Source organism: Camarhynchus parvulus, chromosome 8 (genome assembly GCF_901933205.1).
Source record: "Camarhynchus parvulus chromosome 8, STF_HiC, whole genome shotgun sequence".
NCBI classification, from domain to species: Eukaryota; Metazoa; Chordata; class Aves; order Passeriformes; family Thraupidae; genus Camarhynchus; species Camarhynchus parvulus.
In genome coordinates this window covers 29,335,373-29,355,989 of record NC_044578.1, presented here as the reverse complement: position 1 = coordinate 29,355,989, position 20,617 = coordinate 29,335,373, and the positions used below count along the sequence as shown (strand labels likewise).

At 44.8% G+C, this 20,617-nt stretch overlaps 1 protein-coding gene across 4 annotated transcripts in view; it reads right to left on the bottom strand.

The window, feature by feature from the left end:
- The window catches only part of SUCO (SUN domain containing ossification factor), a 40,056-nt gene extending 21,603 nt beyond the window's left edge, over positions 1–18,453 (bottom strand). For all 4 annotated transcript variants that reach the window (XM_030953269.1, XM_030953270.1, XM_030953271.1 and 1 more), the window contains exons 1-4: positions 18,263–18,453; positions 7,131–7,239; positions 4,405–4,500; positions 3,015–3,160 (exon numbers count right to left, since the gene is read on the bottom strand). In XM_030953269.1, coding sequence (XP_030809129.1) covers positions 3,015–3,160; positions 4,405–4,500; positions 7,131–7,239; positions 18,263–18,327 — 416 coding nt within the window. In that variant the 5' untranslated portion in view covers positions 18,328–18,453. The remainder of the gene's footprint in view (positions 1–3,014; positions 3,161–4,404; positions 4,501–7,130; positions 7,240–18,262) is intronic.
- Positions 18,454–20,617: the final 2,164 nt, after the last annotated feature.

The following is a 20,617-nucleotide window of genomic DNA, read 5'->3' as shown; positions in this document are numbered from 1 at the left end:
CAACCAGCCTATCTGCCCACTGCTTCACCTCCTGGCTCCCAGAAAGGCTGAGCACACCTCAGACAAATCCTGAAACACAAACCCAACAGAAAACCTCCCCTCTGCTCTTCAGGAATGATGGAATGGGTGGGCATGGGCAAAGAATAACTTTCAGGTGATAACTTCTGACTGTCCTCTCCTCGCACAGGGATGACCTCCATGCTGATCAGCCTACAGCCAGGTCTAAGGAAAGGCTTTACTCTGCCTTCTGAATTTCCACATAAGCTTTCTTTAATGGAAGCAGCAAACTAGGTTAATCCAGTATCATGACAGAGCTGCCAAAACACAAACAGCACGTCAGCAACTTAAAAGGGGATCTTTTGGGTTCCCTGACTGCTACAATTATCAACAGAAGCAGCTGCAACCAACCCAGGGAGACAGTTTTAGTACCTTTCATATGATAAATTTCCTGTGGTATAAAACAAAAAACTCCTAGGTATTCCAAGACTTTTTGCTATGTAGCAAAATCTAACAAACATCATGAATACAAGAATTTATTAGCTATAAACAGAGAGTATTTACCCTGTATGCCCCAAAATGCCTCCATCTGAGATGTACAATGTTTGGCTCTGCCTGCAGCTCTTTACTGACTAAATAATGCTGACCACTACACAAAATTGAAAAGCTGCACATATTCTCCATTTCAGGGGGAAGTGACAGTATGAATAATTATCAAGTGAATAAAATATGGGGCAAGAATGAACTTAAAAATTCCTTGCTCTCAGGGTGTACCTGACTGGCCTCAAGTGGCTAATTTTGGCAGAAGGTGAGTCTAAAAACTGTGGTGCTCCCTCTCCTTTGAGTACCTTGTTTTGCCTTCATTTTTAAAATGAATTATCAGGCTCACTTTGCACAGCACGTTCCTTACTTCTAGACAAAGAGAGCTCAGATTATTTTTCAGTATTTTTCCTCAGATTAGACTGAGGTAGAAAAGTTACACTCAGTGCTGTTCTAAAAAAAGATTCACTACAAAGTAAAACTTGTTTGGGATAAAATTCCTTTCAAAACATTTTGACTAAGAGGTTCTGCTGAAATATTAGACCATTAACACCTGAGAGAGCTGGACTTGGTTACACTGTCAGGAATCAGCATCTAAACCAGCAAAAAGGTAAAAAATGTCTGAAGATAACAAATGCAACTGTGTCTTTTTAAAGACCTTCTTTAAGTATGGAGCTGGACCACAGCTGGTTTGGATATTGATCTGTTCAGTAAGAGACCACCTGTGAGTACTGAGAGCTGAAGTGCAGTTTGAAATAACAGATAAACATTATTATTTTAGCTTCTGTGCTACAGCAGATCTGCCCTTTCTTCCTGTAAATGGCACTGGTGTCACAACACCACCGCCCAGCATGAACTCATCCATCAGGTGCTCCAAACCAAGTTTCTATTTCCATTTGTTTCACAGCTCAAATCTTTGGAGTTCAGCACTTCAGTATTCCCCAGCTGTGACAGCCAGACAATTTCCAACAATCACCAGACACCAAGCTGAATGTTTCAAAGAAAATAACATCCTGTCTCCTTCTAGGACCTGACAACAGTAGAGCTTACAACACATTACACAAATAAATCAGTGGAGTAGTCAAAAAAAAGCTATAAAAAGAACAGGCTGAAGCTACATTCCAGTTTTGCTTTATAAAAACTGCACATTTTGGAAGGCTTCCAATTAAAGACACTGATGAAATACCAAAATGTATTTAAGTGTTAGCCCTGACAAACTAGGCAAGATCAGCCAGCAAACAAAATTTCCATACCTTTTCTATGGTAAAGAAACAAAATTTGGTAAAGCAGAAAAACTGAAATCTTAAAAAACCCAAAACATCCAAGACAAATCTACTTCATTTTCACTGTGTTCAATTTTTATCCACCAAAATACTTCCATCTTTATCAGCAGTCAGAACAGGATTACTTCCCTTAGCACACACCCAAAAGCCCAAGAGGACTTTGTGAAGATCCTTGGAAAATGCACACGAATTTCCATACTACAGTTCACATCGGACAGCACAACATCCCATAAGAAAAGGGAAACAAAAGGAAGTACATGGACTCCAGAAAGGTGCCTGTAACACCTACTGAGCTCTGTAACACACTACTGAGCACTAGAACTAAACTGCCTTGACTGCATTTATATGAGAATTTGCTATTTTGTCAGAAGTCTCTTATTATCAGAACTTGAGACTGTGTTTTTAAGTCCCAAGATAAAATTCTGCAGAGTTCCTCCTTAACTGAAGGCAGAGGCCATTGCTGAAGCAGCCTCAGTGCTTGTTGACACAGATGTGAAAGCACATTTGTGAAGGGCAGAAATCCTAATGGTAAAGCCCTGAGGGCTTTTATAGCACAGATTATCTAAGCATGTTGGCTTTTTTCAAAGCAGAGGCTTAGAAACTGCTCATGGCAATACTATTGCACCTTGTGCAAGTGCACAACTCTCCATCCACACACCGAGGAAATGGTGGCACACTCCATGAGCACTGACATGTCACTGACACATTTTATGAAAAAACCCTTTGCCAGGATCTTTTCTCCTGAGAAGCTGGGAAGCTCCAGCTCCTCCATGTTTTGCTACTTTGGAATGTGATTTGGAGAATTGTTTACCCAACATGTGAACTGTTTTTAATTAATGGCCAATCATAGCCAGCTGTGTCAGACTCTGAGTCTGTCACAAGATTTTATTACCATTCCTTTCTAGCTTTCTGATGTATCCCTCCTTTCTCTTTCTTTAGCATAGTTTTAGTATATCATTTTTTAAAATATAATATCATATCATAAAATAATAAATCAGCCTTCTGAAACCATGGAGTCAAGATTCTCATCTCTTCCCTCATCCTGGGGACCCACAAACACCACCACACTGACACCATAAACCAGCAAAACAACTGTGGGGAGCAATCCCATCTTATCCCTACTGCACATCTGAACAAGAGCAGAGTAAGTGAGATTCTCTCAAAGGCCAAAAGAACAAAATTGCAAGAGCTTACTCAGGCTGTGAGACTGGAGGTATCTCTGAGGTAGGTGAACTGGAAGTGTTTTCAGTGCTTGGGACTATGCTGGAGGAGGCTTCATTTACATCTACTGAAGCTGGACTCACAACTTCAGGCTGGCTTGTTTCACTTATTTCTGTTGTCTGTAAAAACATTCCAGGTGAATATGCATTTTTCAACACCTGAGTAAGAAAAGCATTCACACAGTAACATCTACTATGGAGTTCTAACAGTCTGCATTTATGTCAGAAATTCATTTTCTTTTTTCCTAGACTGAGGTGGTATTCTGTGCTACTCTGGGATAGCTTCAATAATCATGTAAAGATATCAACTGGAGCAGACCTGTGCAACAGCTTCCTCAATGATGCATTCCTACAGACACTGCCATGAGAAAAGCAGTTTGAATATTGCAGCAACCAAAAGGAACAGTTCTATTTGCATGTGCCATTACAATCAAACTCCCTGTTTTCATCCTAAACTAAATTTTAGAGAAGGTTTTTGATTTTATCACTCCAATGGAGGTCCAAAATTATTTAAAGCCTATTCCATGCTGTAAGGGAACAAAGAGATAAACCACTTTTCACTTTTGAGTGTTTAGTGGTCTTGACTCTTATTTATTCTAGGTCTTCAGTTGTCACAAGCACACTCAAAATAAGGTTTTGTAAATCTGAAAGAGCATAGAACCACTGAAACAGGTCAGATTAACTCCTGCAGCAAAAGGAAATATCATTGTACAAAAGCCTCTTGTCAATAGCTACATTACTCTATGTCATCTCACTAAACACGAAGGGGTCAGGAAGTTTTAACACATTTAAACACCCAAACCATGAAATAAATATTCTGAAGTGTGTCCTATGTATGATATCTTGTAATTTACAAAACAAAAATATGCAATCAAATAAATAATCTGTAACAGTTGGTTTGTAACATTTAACACCAGGCACTGACTTTACAGTATCAATGGCACAGAGCTGAAATACAACCCTTTTCCCATTTTAACAAATGAAATGAAAATGACAGAAGCCATGAAGGATCAGAGCTAAAATGGACTGCAATAATCACCAAGCCTGATCTACTTAAAAGACCTCAGAGAAAAGACTTTATATGTTTTATTTATAAACAGACATCCATACCTACAATATCCAATTTTAATTTATCTTGGAAAGTTTTTAGTCAGCACCTCCAAATACTAAATTACTCATTATTTATGCACATGGGAAATGCAAGGTCTGTTAGCTCACTAGAAACATGAGTCTGACAGCAACCCAGTGTACAGGTGAAACGTGAGAGATAGCTACTATGAACTTTAGATAACCAAAATGAAAGAGTGAAATCCAAGAAGCAATTGAAGGCTGTATGAAGACAGTGAATCAAACAAAAGCCTTGCCTGGTCAGATTTTGTCAAGTCATTGAGCAGCTCTTCCATAGAGTAACTCCGTGTGCTGGAGTCCTCGGGCTCCAGGCTGGGAGCAGCCTCTTCCCCCTGGGAGAGTGAAGGTAAAACATCAGTGAGTCTGCAGCCACAGCCTCCACGCTCAGCCACAGCAGCTGCCTCTGGGACACACTCAACAGCAGCACTTCTTTCACCAGCAAAACATCAAACACTAAGCTGCATTAATCTTCAGAACCACTGCCCCCCCGTGTTTCAAATCTCATCTGCACAAAGACTACAGCAAGTTACAATTATTCAATTAAATCTTCCCTGAAAAGACCACTTTAGCACCGTCTTAAATCATTCCATTTATTTCCTAAGGAGAGTTCCTCATTCTTCTATGACTTCCAGTCACAGATTTCATGAACAATCCTTTCCTTAGCATTTTTTCTCCTAAGAAGCTGAGAGGCCTCAGGAACAAAATGTAACCAATGGTTATCTGCTGCTGTGGAATGCAACAGGTGCATCTGTGATTGGTCTCATGTGGTTGTTTCTAATTAATGGCCAATCACAGTCAGCTGGCTCGGACTCTGTCTGAGACACAAGCTTTTGTTATCATTCCTTTTGTATTCTTAGCTAGCCTACTGATGAAACCCTTTCTTCTACTCTTTTAGTATAGTTTTAATATAATACATATCTAAAATAATAAACCAGCCTTCTGGAACGTGGAGTCAGATCCTGATCTCTTCCCTCATCCTCAGACCCCTGTGAACGCTGTCACAACTTCCCATGTCGACAAACCCTCCTCTACCTCCCTACTGCCCAAAAGAGGAGAAAAAGAAAATTCTAAGCTGACTTGCATCAGACAACCATCAGAAAATAACACGTGGCACATTTCAGTTGTAGCAGTCTGATCAGCAGAACTACAGTAATTACACAAATCTGCCAGAACCTTGTAAAGCAACCTTTTCTGCTACAGCTAAAAATTCACCATCAAGAGCAGTGAATTCACAAAATTAAAAGTATCAGCACTTGAGGGGGAAAAAGTTTTAAACCCACCAGACTAAAACTAGCAAGAATTTACACTTGCCCTTCAAACTTTAAGTTATGACTACAAAATATGCAAGCTGTTTTTGAGCAATACTTTAAAACAGAGCAAGAAATGTGGTAGAAATTTATACCCATTTTGCTTTCTAAGGGCTATCTAAAACCCCGTGGCCAAATACTGCAGGTGCCAGTGTTCAGACCCAAAATGGGCTGCTGTGCTGTACAACACTACATGATATTCATTTGAGAGAATTAAGCATCCACTGAAGTGCAGGAGCTACAAATCTGAGCTGACAAACCTTTGAGACACCTGAACAACATTTTCCCCCAAATAACTATTAACTCACATCCCACTCCCTAAGATGAAATAGCATCAATGGCTGAGGAGACAACTGATCTAAGGCAAGCTGATCAAGGTTGCAGAACTGCTCCTCTGGAGCAGGACAGCTCCAGCAGCCTAATTAGGAGAAACAGACACTTGCTTAAGATTTCTCATCCACCCAAGAGATCATCTTTAATGAGTCTAACAGTCTAACATTAGTTTTCACATCTTTGGGTTTAAGTTCAGAAATCTGCTTACCTATGCATTCACACTAACAGAATGAAAGGAAGAATGTTGCAGAGTAGGAAATCATTTACCAGTGGCTTCCCAGTCTCCAAGCTTACTTAATCTTTCCAGTATTATTGCATCAGACATTAAATTCAACCAGAACCTCCTTTTATGCAGCCTGAAGAACAGGATTGCTATTTGGCTGCACAAGCTGGCAAAAAAAAATAGAGCTACCCTAGTTGGTGCAATGCTTAAGAAACCTACAGTATTTAAAGGGATTTTTTTATGGTCAGGCAGCTCTCCACTTGAGCCAGCTAGACTGCCCCACACACATTTTCTAAGTTTATTGTGGCATACAAAAGCTTTTTTGGAATGAGGACTGTGATTAACACTACTAAAGACTGCTGGAGGAAATAGGAAAACCAACATATCACTACTACCCATGTTTAGAATAGGACTGATTCTGTACCTGGGTAAATAAATAGATGAATGAAATTATCATGATTTTCTGACTCAACAGCTTGGGAACTCACTATGCAAAGCAAGATGAAGAAACTTGCCATGAGTTAATCAGGGTGGGACAATTACACTCAATTAACCTAAAGTGCTGAGTAAAGTAAAAATGTAAGGAACCACAGCCTATTTATTATACCTTTCAGAAACACATTTTAGTTTTCTTAAGTTTTATTGAACAGAAGGAATGCAAAGTGATAAATACTGACTTGAACCAATTAATCTTACATCTTCTCTTTAGGATAACTATCATCTGTACACTGTTTTTAATACAACAGAGATAGAAGTGGCATCATGTGGCCTAGACTTACCCAGCCCATCCCCTCCTGTTGTGGCTCTATAGAGTCCCACACTTCCCCAATGCCCACTTCTAACATCTGGCCCCCAAATTAAAAAAAAAACAAGCATCAGTAGCTTTACTATTCATTCCTTCTCTTGCCCCAAACTATCCACCTGAATTGTTGCTTGACTGCAAGAAATGAAGTAAAGGAGAATAAAAACATGGGAAGATATCACTGCTCAAACAACTGAGTACATTAGACATTCTGGCCAAGAAGACCCTATGAAGAATCTTGTTTTACAATTTAATATTTAGTCAGAGTGAGTAATTAGCATGATGTATCCAGCATACCTTTTCCTGGACATTTTCATCCTCGCTGGCCAGGGCACAAGCATCACCTGAAGCATACTGCACCACTGATGAGTGAGTGTCTTTACAAAAGACATTCCAAACAGGAAGCCTATAAAAAAAGTCAAAAAGCTTTATTTAAAATGAAATTTTAAAATTCCCTCAGCATTGTCTCCCTCAATCTTCTTCAGCTGTTCCCGTGAGGCATCTAAAAAATACATGTACAGTTCATGGATACTCATTCATAAAATCCATCTGAGGATTCACTAGAAGTAGTTAGCAACAGAAAACACCACAAATTTACTACTTCCAAAAGAAAAAAGTATCACCAAACCAGATCCTGGAGAGTTACCACATCAAAAAGTGAAAGCTGGCACAAATTAGCTAAGTTACAGCAAGTTAGGAACAACTTGAATCAACATCCTTTGTCACAAAGCAATGAGATATTTTTAGCAATCGTTATTACTAAGCAAAAATTTCAGTCACAGACTAAAAGCAAAATCTCCTTAATCCCCTGTACAGAGCCTACCTGAGAAGGTTTCATACAGTCAACATCACCAAGCACATTTAAGAAAATTCGAGAAAATAAGTACACTAAAAAAAGCCCCAGGCAAAACTTCTCATGAGATTTGTTTTGTACTTTTTCCCAACAGCTCTAGTTGTCACCAGAAATGGATTTATTTCTGCAGAAAAGCAGCCATCCCTCTACAAACACTTGTACTAGAAGGCATCTTTTCTTTCTCATCATACACTGTCCTTTCACACCCTAGGGAGCACCTGCACAGTGAACCATCAGGCTTGGAGGCCCAAAGGTTTCCATGCTGATTTCAACCAAGGCCAGCAGAACACGAAGCAAACTGAGCTTTTATGGAGTCTTCAACAATGCTGGAACACCAGCTAGCCACTTTAAACACAAACATTTTCCATCCAGGAAATGCTGTTTACATAACAATCAGGTGATTGGAATGACCTCCTGTGAACAAACACAAACATCACCCTGCACCCTGAAAACAAGAGCCACCTTCTCCTCAGAGGAGAGACAAGCTATAGCACAGAAAAAATCTGCATGCAGCAACCTTCTGACAATGGTTTTGAGAAATGAAACAGCCTTAACATTCATCATAACAGTAAGATTATTAGTAGGTCATTATTCACTTACACAACTGGGATCACTACTGCTTGGAATTTGAATTACCAGCTTTCTTCAAACTTGAATATCAACTTTATTGGGAACTCTGTGCAGTGTAGACTCCTCCACTAAGAAGGAACCCATGAAACAACAGACCACAGACAAGTATTAAAATTTTAAGTTTCATGCATATATATATATAAATATATACTATATATTTTTTCACTGGCTCTCTCCACAGAAGAGACAGTGAACAAGGAACTTGTGGGATCTGACATATCATGGAGATGAGCAATAAAGGTGCTTCACCTCTGTCTCAGCCCCAAAGCACCTCAGTAATTTCTCTTCTTTTTGAGGTAGCATCTTTGCTCTATACAAAATGAAAGCCTTCAAGTCAGGCAGAAGCAGCTGCAGTTAGTGGAAAATAAAGAACTGAATGTAAGGTATGAAAATAGTAATAACCACATCTTGCAGCAGGTACAAAGTCTCACATCTCAGCTGAGAATTAGGCATAAGCTTCCCACACAAATTCCCAAGTTACCTGATTGTACTAAGTTTTCCATCAAATCTCTGTCCTACCCTATGCACAGGAGGCTCATTTCAGAGCATGAAGGAAATGTTACCAGATTTCTATGGCCTTATTACCTAGCTCTCACTTGGAAAAATTAGTTATGCACATACTTTGAGTCATTTATATTTCTGAAAAAGGGTTTCAATCACGTCATGGTGAAATTCCCAAGCTCTTAACTCCAGTACATCTCTTTAGAGATATAAGGACTCCCTGGTACTTCATAAAAATACACCAGAAACATCAAATATTATAGAGCATCATCCCACTCCTTCATTACTCAGGCACAGGCATTTGTTTTCCATTTCACTTCCACTCTGGGGGGCACCTCGGGTGAGCTGCACAGAACAGCAGTAACTCCTTGGGGGCAGAAAAGGAAACATTTCAATGGCTGTGAATTGGCATTTTAAAACACAAAGGTCTACCCTCACAAATGCACAAACAACTGCTTTAGCACAAAAAGCACAGAAGGCATATATTTCTTACCTTAATCTATTGAGAGATTTCATGCAAGAAATCAGGCTTTATCAGGTCACAAACACAGCTTTTAGAAGAATGCAGACTGGCAGCTCAGATTTAACTTACTCTGACATGATCTGTGTCCAATGTCTGTCTTACTTACTTTCCAAAATTCTTCTTGGTCTACTCCCCAACTCCAACAAGATGCCTCAAGTCTCCCAAAAGCCCTCCAAGCTAGGGAGGGGACTGAGAACTCATTTTGTGTGTGTGCATGCACCCACAGGAAAACCTGATCCCTTCCTGCAGCAGAGCACCACTCATCAGACAGAAGACAGAGCACTCAGAACACAGAATCATGAGACACCAGCCAGTCTGGGAGAAGTCAAGTTAATAACCTTATCAACACCACCAGAAGTAGTTTTTTTTCTTCTGACTTCTAACATTTTGCATATTAATTCAACAGGCTTCTTTAGCTGAAAGGATAGAGCTCACAATAAAAATAACAGAGAGCACCTCTGTTAACCATTAAAAAAAACCAACAAGGAAACCAAGTGTTAATTTACAGAGAGCAAAATTCCCCTTGAGTTTAATTGACTTGCAGTGTACACCCAGTGGAAGCACAGCAGTTTCTGCACATGCTAATCTGTCTTTCCCTCCTTGTGACCCAGGAGTGGGATTTGAATGCTGACTCAGAACTGAGCAGACCTAATGCCCCAATGAGATCAGTCCCCAGAGACACTGGCTCAGGTACAAGGTAGATGTTCAGATGAAGAGATTGTTCCAAACACATAACCCACAGCCGCTGACTTACGTGGATACTGAAGTTTTCAATAGTTCCATTTTTGTAAGCATGACTCAAAACACCACCTGCTATTAAATCTCATCAAGAACAAAGGAGCTTAAGCATGACTCTTTGTCCTATCATTAATGCAGTTTAAAAGCTATTTTCTCTAATAGCACCACGAACTTTCCAGCTTAATGTGCACAAACCCAAAAGAAAGGCTACAAGCTCAGACAAAGCAGCAGGGGTGGGTGAGGGAATCTTTACTCTTCTCAGGGCAGGCTCATACTGTGGTTGCCCACTGAAGCAGAAAGCTGCTCAGCCCTATCTGGATGGTTCACTATGCTCACTGCTACACAAATTGCCCATGCCCTGCTGATGAACGTTCTGCTTTTGAAAAGGAACACACTGAAATTCAAAAGTGCAGGTGGTTTTGAAATTGCAGTGTAGTTTCATGTGAAAGACCATCAACTTCTGATTTGGCTGAAACTCTTCAAGTAATTGTGCAGAAAACTACCAGAGACAGTGAAGCAATCTATGGATAACTGCTCTGACAGGCATAAAAATCAAGTAGAAAACAAGTAACTGGTAAGAAAAATTAATCATACAACTTACAGCTAAGAAAAATTCAAAATATGAAGGTAAAAGGAGTTTTTCCACTATTTGATCAGAGAGAAAGAGCTTCAGCTTTCCTTTCCAAAGACTTCATACAACACTGACACACAGCTTCAGTTCAAACACATCTGCCCCCAAAATTATTAATTTCATAGATTCTCCCAAAACAAGACCTATTTCTGGACACTGGAGAGTGAAGCCGTTCAGAACAGCTTACATTTGGCACCTGCAAGACAGAGGAATTTGAAGCAAAGGGAAAATAAAAGGAATTTATCACCAGTGCAGCAATTCCAAGCCCTCCCTGCAGGGTAACCACTGACAGATCCCAGAGGGTTGTGTTACCAACAGCGCAGCTGTGCCAGTGCCCAGCAGCTCAGAGGGGAAAGAAGATGTCACTGTAATGTCACTGTCCCTGCCAGGGGACAATTCCCTACTCAAAACATTCACAGATCACTTCAGATGGGCCTGTGCAAGAGGAGGGGTTGGAGCCAGCAGAGCAGGCCTGTGAGTGCTGTTTGCTGAAGATCACCCTCATTACAGAATAACTGACTTCAGATTAACGACCTTGAAACGATAAAAGCTGTGAAAGGGCAAGGAAAGCAGCGAAACAAAACACCTTTTGGTGTGAGCAAGTCCTACAGGTCTGGGACTGCTTTCACCAGCTAACTGACAAAGAGGAAAAAGGCTCTGCAGGAATGAGGAGCTCAGCAGATCCACAACCAAGCTCTGCAGTCAGCAGCAACCTGCCTGGCAGCCACTGGAAAACCAGCAGAGGCAGGGAACCCTCCTCTCTCCCCAGCAACTTCATGGGATCAATCTTTCCCTCCCAACAGCTCAGCCAGGGGGACTCGTATTTGAGAGCCTGCAGAACAAAGTAAATGTCATGGAAAATGAAGACCAGGACATTATTTCAACCAGCCACAGGAGAAAAGCCACTTGCAAGACACTGAACTGCTGCAGCACAACCTCCCCAGACACAACACTCATTTCTGCAGGTGAAGTGGAAATACATCTTGATAATGCAAAGAAGAACCATTCATCTTCTTCTATACAAGAAAACCCCAACAAAGAAAGCAACACCATTCATTTAGAAGCCATTTATTACCACAGAAGAGCAGCACGTGTTACTAAGATAATTTTGAAAGTTATGATGGACCTTTAAGGGAGGAAAAAGCTGAAAACTAAAAGTACAGATCTAGACTAAGCATCACTGGTATCACCTCACTTCCTACCACTAACTAGATTCACATGCTCAAAAAAACCCAAGCCCAAAACAGCTGAAATTGGAGGGTTTTTTTGCAAATTCTTTACCAATCTGTGGTATTTTGCAATTAAGTTTTTAATAGCTTGCCCACACTTTGCAAAGAATGTGCTCTCCAAACAGTTATTTCACTTATTCAGAGGAGCCGAGCACAAAGATACTTCTGACCATACTGAATTTCACAGCTGCATACAATGAGATTCCAACCTTTGCTTTCAAATAGGGCTTTCAGCATTTTAAATACCATCAGCATGCACAGCCTGCAAAAGGAGGTTCCAGGAGCATCAGGTATTTTATCAGATTGAACTGATTTACTGCATCCCCCCTTGAGCCACACAGGAATCTGCACCCTCTGCTCTGATCTGGAGATTATGGAGACATTCCACTAAGTCCTGAGGGGGGAAGAAAGTCAGCTCTGAGCCAAGGAATGCTCAGATATCCAACCCAAGAAGACACAGTGGAACACAATATTTGCTCTTGACTGTCCACTGTTCTCCCAGGTTAAACAACAGAAACCAACTTCATTCCTTGCTTGCAGCGCTCCCAGGGTTACTCCCATTCTCTCCTGGAAAAGGCTGCTGAGATAACAGCCCCTTCACAGGACTCTGTGACCACAGCAGACAACAACCTACATTGAACGCAGGTTCCAATGTAACACTGAAACAAACACAAACCTCCTCTTCCTCAAAAGGAGTATCCAGGTGCCCTACTTCAGGCACTAAAAGCGGGGCAGATGTCACAACCCCCTCTGGAAGCACCCAAAGGAACAGGCAGTTCCTGGTGTTCCTTGGAAACAAACTTCTGCAATACTGAAGGAGGATTGCAGAGTATCAGAAGCTCCCTGCATTCTCAAACTCTAGCTATTTTCTCTGATGCAAGAGTTTGGGGAAGAGCACCCACTCCAGAAAAGAAAACAGAAAAAACCAAACCACACCAAAAAACCTGACAGGAACCACAAAGACTACAGGAGAACAGCACAGCCATGCACTGTCAGTGAACTTGAAGGCTTTTGGAGGCTGCAGAAATGTATCACACACTTCTCAAGACTTCCCTCATTGCTTAAATTCATAGCACAGCAACAGCAGTGTCAGTGGCAGCTGCTGTGCCCCAGCTCTGCTAAAAACCCACCCTCAGTGCAACACAGCTCAGCACAGTGCCACGGACGGGGGTGGTACTGAAGTGTAGAAATGGGAATTTCAGCCCCGAGCATTGTAAAGCTGCTATCACCTGACTCCCAGACATGTATGATGTATTTTTAATGGGCTTCTTATCGGTAAGGGATTTCAGCATTATCTTGATTGCCATTTCAAAACCCAGCCAAGCCAAGTCATTGCCATTCCTTTGTGCACCTGAGCTGATTTTTGAACTGTTGGAACATTTTGCTAATATTCCAATCCAGTTTGCCATTCACATCAACTTTTCACTCACCCAAGCTGTGGGACCAGTCTGTCTGTTACACCAGCTCAGTATTTCCAGCAAGAATTAAGGAAGTTTTCAGATTTACAGTTCTAGGTTAACCTGCTCTTGGCTAAAACTTTTCATGCACATCCTCTCCAGGCAGCAGCACCTCCAGAGTGAACTTTAAAAGACACTGCATGTCCTCCCCTTCAAAGAGGCACAGAACTTCCTGCATCAGTAATGAAAAGCTGGATCAGTAATGAAAACTAAAGACAAGGAAAAAACGTCTCTGTACAAGACACAGTAAGAACATCAAAGTGAAAAAGAATTACTAGTAGGTTAGAGAAAGACATTTCAGAAAGAGTTCAAATGAAGTGCTCAAGGGAGGCATTTCACTGCAACAGGCAAGGTCTCCTACACCAACACAGACACCTCGTGATGGCGTAGAGGCCACTTCAGTACACCATTTGCATAACAAACTAACTAACTTGAAGTTTCTAGGACAAATCTTTTAGAAGATACTGCATGAAAGCAGTTCACTGATTTTCAAATCATTTTAGAAGGAAAAATATTCAATATTTGATTGAGCCAAGCACTTGGGCCCCTGCTGGCATGTACCACCTTCAACATGAGCAGGCTGTAAGCTGGGCAGATTCGATTTCCATTTGTAGGAGTCCAAGAATTCCAGGGCAGCTTTTGTCCCAACCTTAACCACAGAGCAAAGACCCTTCCAAACAGGATACTCCATACCTAGGAACACACTTTCCATTCTGAAATCAGATGCCTGGAACAACAGTTCTGATTATATCAGTGCTCAAATAATTTCATTTCTTCCTGCTATAAAATGCACACGCACAGTGTTATTTTAGTATCAGCCTTCTGAAGAGATGTAAGTACTCAAGAGGAGAATCAGCAGATAAAATTCTGAGCCCCACTACAGGCCAGTTACTCTTGCAGTCCTATCCAGATCATGGGGGCACTCATGATAAAAAGAGGATTTCAGTGGTAAGGGGCACATTAATGAGGCACACTGGAACACAAACCTCTCACTCCCCAGATCTAGGTGTGAGCCACAAGCCAGTAATGGGGCAAATAAAGGTTCAATCAGCAAAAGCTCCACTGCGAGAGCCCTGGTGTGATTTGCACAGCTCTCACCTGTGCAGCAGCACACAATGAACCTGGTGGTGCTACCACAGTCCAGTCCAGCACTGGGGTTCTCAGAGCTCCTCCTGTGTTACACCTTCCAAACCAGACAGGACTGAAAATGCAAAGCCAAACTAGAAATATCTTCTCTCATTAGAATCCGCATGAATCCACACATGAGTAGGTGTGAATAAAAACCAGTATCCCTTTCCACTGCACCTGGTAACCCAGGTTTCACTCCTGGCTGTGCCACTGACCCAATCCAACCTTTCCAGTGTTCAGGGTACACTCTCATGGTGGATTTCAGTCAGAGCTCCTAGGCCAGGGCTTTGCCACCAAAACCAGCACATCTTGCTGCTAAATCACTTTGACACAAGGCATTTCCTGATGCAGGATACTCACAGAGTAACAGCTGAAGGATCCTGAGGTGCACATGCACTGACCCCCATCCTCCTTTTACTCACAGCTGTAAACCCAAGCAGCAGAGTTAATAAAAGCTAAGTAGGTCAGGATATGGCAATGAACTTTCTGGGATAGAAAGACAAATTACTGGATGCACAATTTCTTTATTAAACTCCCAGTTAAGACTTTGGAAGTGCAGCTTATGGCAGGCAAAAGCTGATGTCAGAATAATTTATACAGGTCACTCTTCAAACAGCCATCACAGCTGGTCTCACCTCAGAGAGTCCTGGTATCCTACAAGCTTCTAAACCTACTCCACTTACTCAGCTCTGGATAGTAGCACAAAGCTACAAAGCACTGCAAGTTTGAAATGTATTTTTTACATTATGATCATGCCCACAAAGGGATTAACTGGAGCATGAAGGAGGTCTCTGAATTCAGGACAACAGCAGACATTTGTCAGGCACAGAGGAGGCCCCAAACTGCACAGATGCCCATTATTTTTGGAGCACTACATTCCTGAGCCATACCTCCAGCAGAAGGATTTCCCCAAAGCCATCCTGCTCTTTTGACACTTGGAACAATCCTGTTGGCTCAGGGCTGTCAGAGCTGCGGCTGGCCCAGCTTCACAAAGCCTCAGGTACTGATAACTGACCCAAAGAGCATCACATCCCCTTCACTGAAAAGGCACAATTGGCCTAACAACCCCCTACTCACTTCTGCTTTTCTGTGCATCTCCTAAAACACTGCCACACTTCCAATGCCCAGGATGACACCTTCCAGTTCAAGTTCAAGTTCAAATCACTTTTTTCCCTCCACTTGATCTTTACTAATCAGTACTTCCCCACTGAACCAACTCTCTTAGGTGAGCTTGAAAATGCACCACGAGAGATTTTGAAAATTCCTATTTTAAGCTTAGTTTCAAGGAAAGAAGCAACAGCTACTTAGAAAGAAAATAAAGCCCAGATTTAAAAAAAGAAAAAGGCAAGAAGTCCAAACAGCCCCAAGTGTTCTTTGAGCTGTGGTTTTGTCTCATGGGTTTTTCCCTGACTTTTGGAGTTCATCTGTTGACCACCAGTTACACCTGTAATGAAAACATTTCTCTCCTACTACCACAAAGTCCTTTGAAAATTACATCTCAAAACAACTAAATTTAAAAAGCCAACATTTATAACACAAATCTTTCCATTTGCTATTTGAAGTTTCTTAACTGCTGAGTTAAGAACAAAGGTGCTGGTTTTCTTTACAGTAAATAGTTACACAAATCACAACTTATCAACTTCTATAGTCCACCAACTATGTGTGAACCAAGAGACTTCAAGACTTGCTAATTACAACTCTGACAAGGCTACTGAAATTAATGCAGGTCCGAAAGCCTCCTGCAGCCAGGATTTCAAACTCTCTAATGTGAATTCATGCTTGAACAGCAGACTAGAAAACTGGAGTTGCATCCCTCAACGTTTAAATGAATCCACTGGCTCCTAACCAAAGGCAGCCAGTGAGCAGGCTGCTTTTCTCAACTCTAAAATAAAGAGTTTTGCATTGGGGCACTCCACTGCAAGCTCTGAGATCAGTTAAGACACTGCCTGAAAGAGCAATCCCTTTTGAAGGGTAGCAAAAAGAGCAGCTCCATTCTCCTCCTAACTACACCAAAGAAGAACACAGAAGTTGTCAGAAATTTACAGAACAGATACATTATTCCAACAAGATAGCTGAACATGACATTCCTTCTTTAATATGGAAAAAAGCCTGAACTTTTTCACTAAGTCAAGTCCTGGTGAAACAGCAGACTAAGAACACAGCAACAAAAAATCAACCTGCCCACCCATTGACCATTAGGCTAAAAACCCATCCACTAACAAATTACCTGGAGGCAGGAACAGATTGTCAGCCCTCAAGGCACTCTAACCAAGAAACAAAAACTGCTTTCCTAATAGGAATCCTGGCTATACAACTAAAATCTCCTGCCAGAACTTCACTGCCCAAGGAGCAAAAGCAAAGCAAGGCTGTCTGGAGACAGTTCCTGAGGCTCACAGCTCACCTGATCAAACCCACATGGCCAGGAAGGTTTTTTTGGTTTTAAATTTTGCTAAGTGTAAACACAGCAACCTAGTTTTCAAGCACTTTTTAGATGTGCTTTTGTCTCCAAACCCCAAAATGTGGTGACACAAACCAAAGCTGCTTCAGGACTGTCCAAGCACAGTAACACAAGCACCAGCAGCAGATTTGTAACTGATTGTGTCAAATAGAGGTGCCTGGGCTCCCACTCTTCACCCAGCTGTGAGACAAGCCAGAACCTCAGGATGATTTCTTTTTTTAAGCAGACTATCTGAACAATCTCCTGTAGTAATACACCAGAGTGTGGCTGTTCCATTTACAATATTTGCAATTTGCTGTTCAAGCTGGCTATCAGTTCTCAAACAGTGACTCACCAAGTTCAAAGAGGGCCAAAGTTTAAGAAGGTTGGAACTTACCATACAGAAACACATTCTACTAATATTTGTATTCTGTTGGATGTCGTCTCTTAAAGGAAGTTTGAAAAGAAAGCAAACAGGGGATGCTGGAACAAAGTACAGTTCAGGTAATCACTATAAAAAACGCTGTCAAAGGCATAATCAATGCAAAAATAAGAGAGTTCATTTGGTTTAACTTAACACTACTACTGACAGACTCAGAGGTTTCAAGAATAAGCCACCGTGATCCTCCAGAGGAGAGTGCAGGAGCTCAGCCTGAAACTGGAAACGCAAGGATGCCTCCGGTAAAAGCACAGAGACAACAACACACACGTAACTCTGACCCTCGGTGCGTGGGGTCAGCACCCACCTGCCCCCGCCGGGTGACCACTGCCGCTCCTGGCAGCGGGAATCGCCCTCCCGAGCGCTGGCACCTTCGGGAATCGCCCTCCCGAGCGCGGGCACCTTCCCCAGGTGTCACTGAACAGGAACCCAGCCCGGGCAGCGCTCACCTTCCCCAGGTGTCACTGAACAGGAACCCATCCCGGGCAGCGCTCACCTTCCCCAGGTGTCACTGAACAGGAACCCATCCCGGGCAGCGCTCACCTTCCCCAGGTGTCACTGAACAGGAACCCATCCCGGGCACCGCTCACCTTCCCCAGGGTGTCATTACCCGAGAACCCATCCCGGGCAGCGCTCACCTTCCCGGGCAGGCCGCGGGGTCCCTCCCGCTGGAAGCACTCAAGAACGCACCCGGGCGCGCTCCCGTGTCCCCTACCCCAGGCGTCCCTGCCCGGGCTGGGGCTGCACCGGACCCTCTCCACAGCTCCCTTCACACCCTCCCGGCCCTGCGACTGCCGCATCCCCCGGCTGTCCGCAGCCCGCCCAGGGAGCGCTCCCAGCGCGGCGGAGAGGCCGGCACTCACCAGAGCAGGGCGCAGAGCAGGAGGCAGGAGCCCAGCGCCAGGGGCCGGCAGGGCGGCTCCCTCATGGTCTCGCCGGTGTGGCTGGCGCGGCCGGGCCGAGGCGGCGCATCCTCCTCCCGCGGGCGGCGGCGCTGAGGGGGATCGGCCGTTGTTGCGCACGGCCCCTCCCCGCGCGCGCGGCCGTTACTGCCCGCCGGGCCGGGCCCCCCGCCCCGCCCCTTCCACCGCCTCACGCGCTGAGCTGGAAGGATACGCGTCACCCGCTCCGCGACGCCAGCCAATGGGCTGAGCGCCCCGCGGGCTGGCCCCGCCTACCCGCCCCTCCGATTGGGCAGCGGGCTCGCCTCTCCCCGCCCCTCCAAGGACCCCGCTCTGTGAGGTGGCTGCGGCAAACAAGCCGTTAAAGGGAAATCGCCATAGTGATAAACGACGGCTGGCGGCCAAACCACCGGCCGCGAGGCGCCTGATGCGCGTCGCTGCCACCATTTCCAGGGGCATTTCAAGCACCGGCGCGCCCACGTGACATTACTTAATTATTTGGTTTTTATTTTCATCAGGCTTCCCTGCAGGCTGCTGAGCGCTGAGGCCCGCAGCGGGATAGCCGCGCGGGGGCTGCCGGGAGTTGTAGTTCCGGGCTGGATAGGGCCGAAGCGCGGGTCTGAGGCCGCCATTTTCCGTCGCCCTGAGGGGTCCGTGAGGGGCAGCGGGGCCCGGCTTTACCCCGGGCTCGAGGGCGCGCCCGAGATGTGCCAGCGCACATTTACATCCATCCTGGGAGCGGGGGGCGCTCCTGGGAGCCGCTCAGGGAGTGCAGGCCGGGTGGCATGTGGGACAGAAGCGAGCAGCCTCCGCGGCACCGGGCCCGTAGCAGAACAGCCCGGCTGTTACCAAACACGCGGCGTTCTGTGGGTCACCCGGCCCAAAGCTGCCCCTCCACACCGAGGCAGGAAAACCTTCCCTGCGCCTCACTCCTGCCAAAAAACACCGGCAGCATCGGGGTGAGCGGTGAGGGAGGAATGGGGGGAGCGGCCCGGCTCGGCAGCCCTGCAGGGAGCGGGGGGTGAGGCAGGAGCGAGCCACGCTGGAAACGTGCACATGGCAGGACTGTGACCGAGGAAAGCCAGCTCAGCCCGCGGGGAGGAGGTGAATCACAGCAGCAGCAGCGGCAGGAGGTCACAGCTGCTGTTTGCCCAGAGCAGCTCCAGCCTCATGGCCCGGCCCTTGCAGAGCTGCGGGATGCCGTGACTGCAGTCAGTGGAAACCTCTGGAAAATATTTGTGTCTGTTCTTTCCCTGATTTTTCACCCTGTAACTTGGTGCCTTTGTTGACACCTGGCGCTCCCTGCCCCTCTGCGGTTCCCAGAGCAGCGCGGCCCCACCGCTGCTGTTGGAGCCGGCTCTGGGGGCGCCTCGGGGCGTTTGCCCGTCCCAACACACAGCCTTGGCCACAGAGTACCTGTTGGGCATGGCCAGGAGCAGAGCATCCACCCGTGAAGCGCTGGAAATTCAAACACCTGCTGATGTGGCTGCTGCAAGAGCTGGTAAACATTCATTAACCCATTGCTGAGCACTGCCGGCCCTTGGCCTCAGCGCTGCCAGGGGGTACGGCTGGGCCTGTCTCCATTCCAGGGACAGGAATTCCTGCAGCCTCTCCCCGACCTGGAGAAGGCTCTGAAGCCACCCTGGCTCAGCCCATGGGGCTGCTCCCTCCTGGCACAGCTCCCACATGCTGTGATCCCGTTAGGAGTGAGCACAGCTTAGACCAAGCACAGCCAAAGAGCTAACACAGGGGACACATCATTTCAGGGGAAGCTTTACAGAGCTGGGATCCTGGAGGAAAAGCCCCCTTGAGTCAGTCCCTGAGAAGAGCCTGGATCAGCCAGGCAGGGTCCTGATGTCCCCACCTCTGCCATACCCTCATACCACTGCTTGCTAAGCTTGTTGTTTCCCAACCACTGATGAGCAACTCAAGAGCCAAAAAATGACAGATTACCCAATCTCCTAACTAGAGCCCCTAATTAACCCAAAACCCGCTGGCCTGTGGGGTTGCCAGGGGGGAAATATTTGTATGGAATTCTCACAAAGTGCTGCATGTTTGTGGCAGGGGCTATTTTGCTTGCTCTTGGCCAGATTTCTCATGGAAAACCCCAGGAGGAGGCGAGCTGGTGCAGTTCCTGTGACGTCCTGGGGGTAAATTGGAGCTCACCCTGCATTCCCCGGGCAGGGAACATCACTCTGCTGGCCAGGGATAAACCTGGGCTCTGGTGTTTGGCACCCTGGGCAGGGAAAGCTGGAGGAGGCCACCCAAGGGACACCTTGGAAGCAGCAGGAAGGAGGAGTTGATGTTGATGCTGTT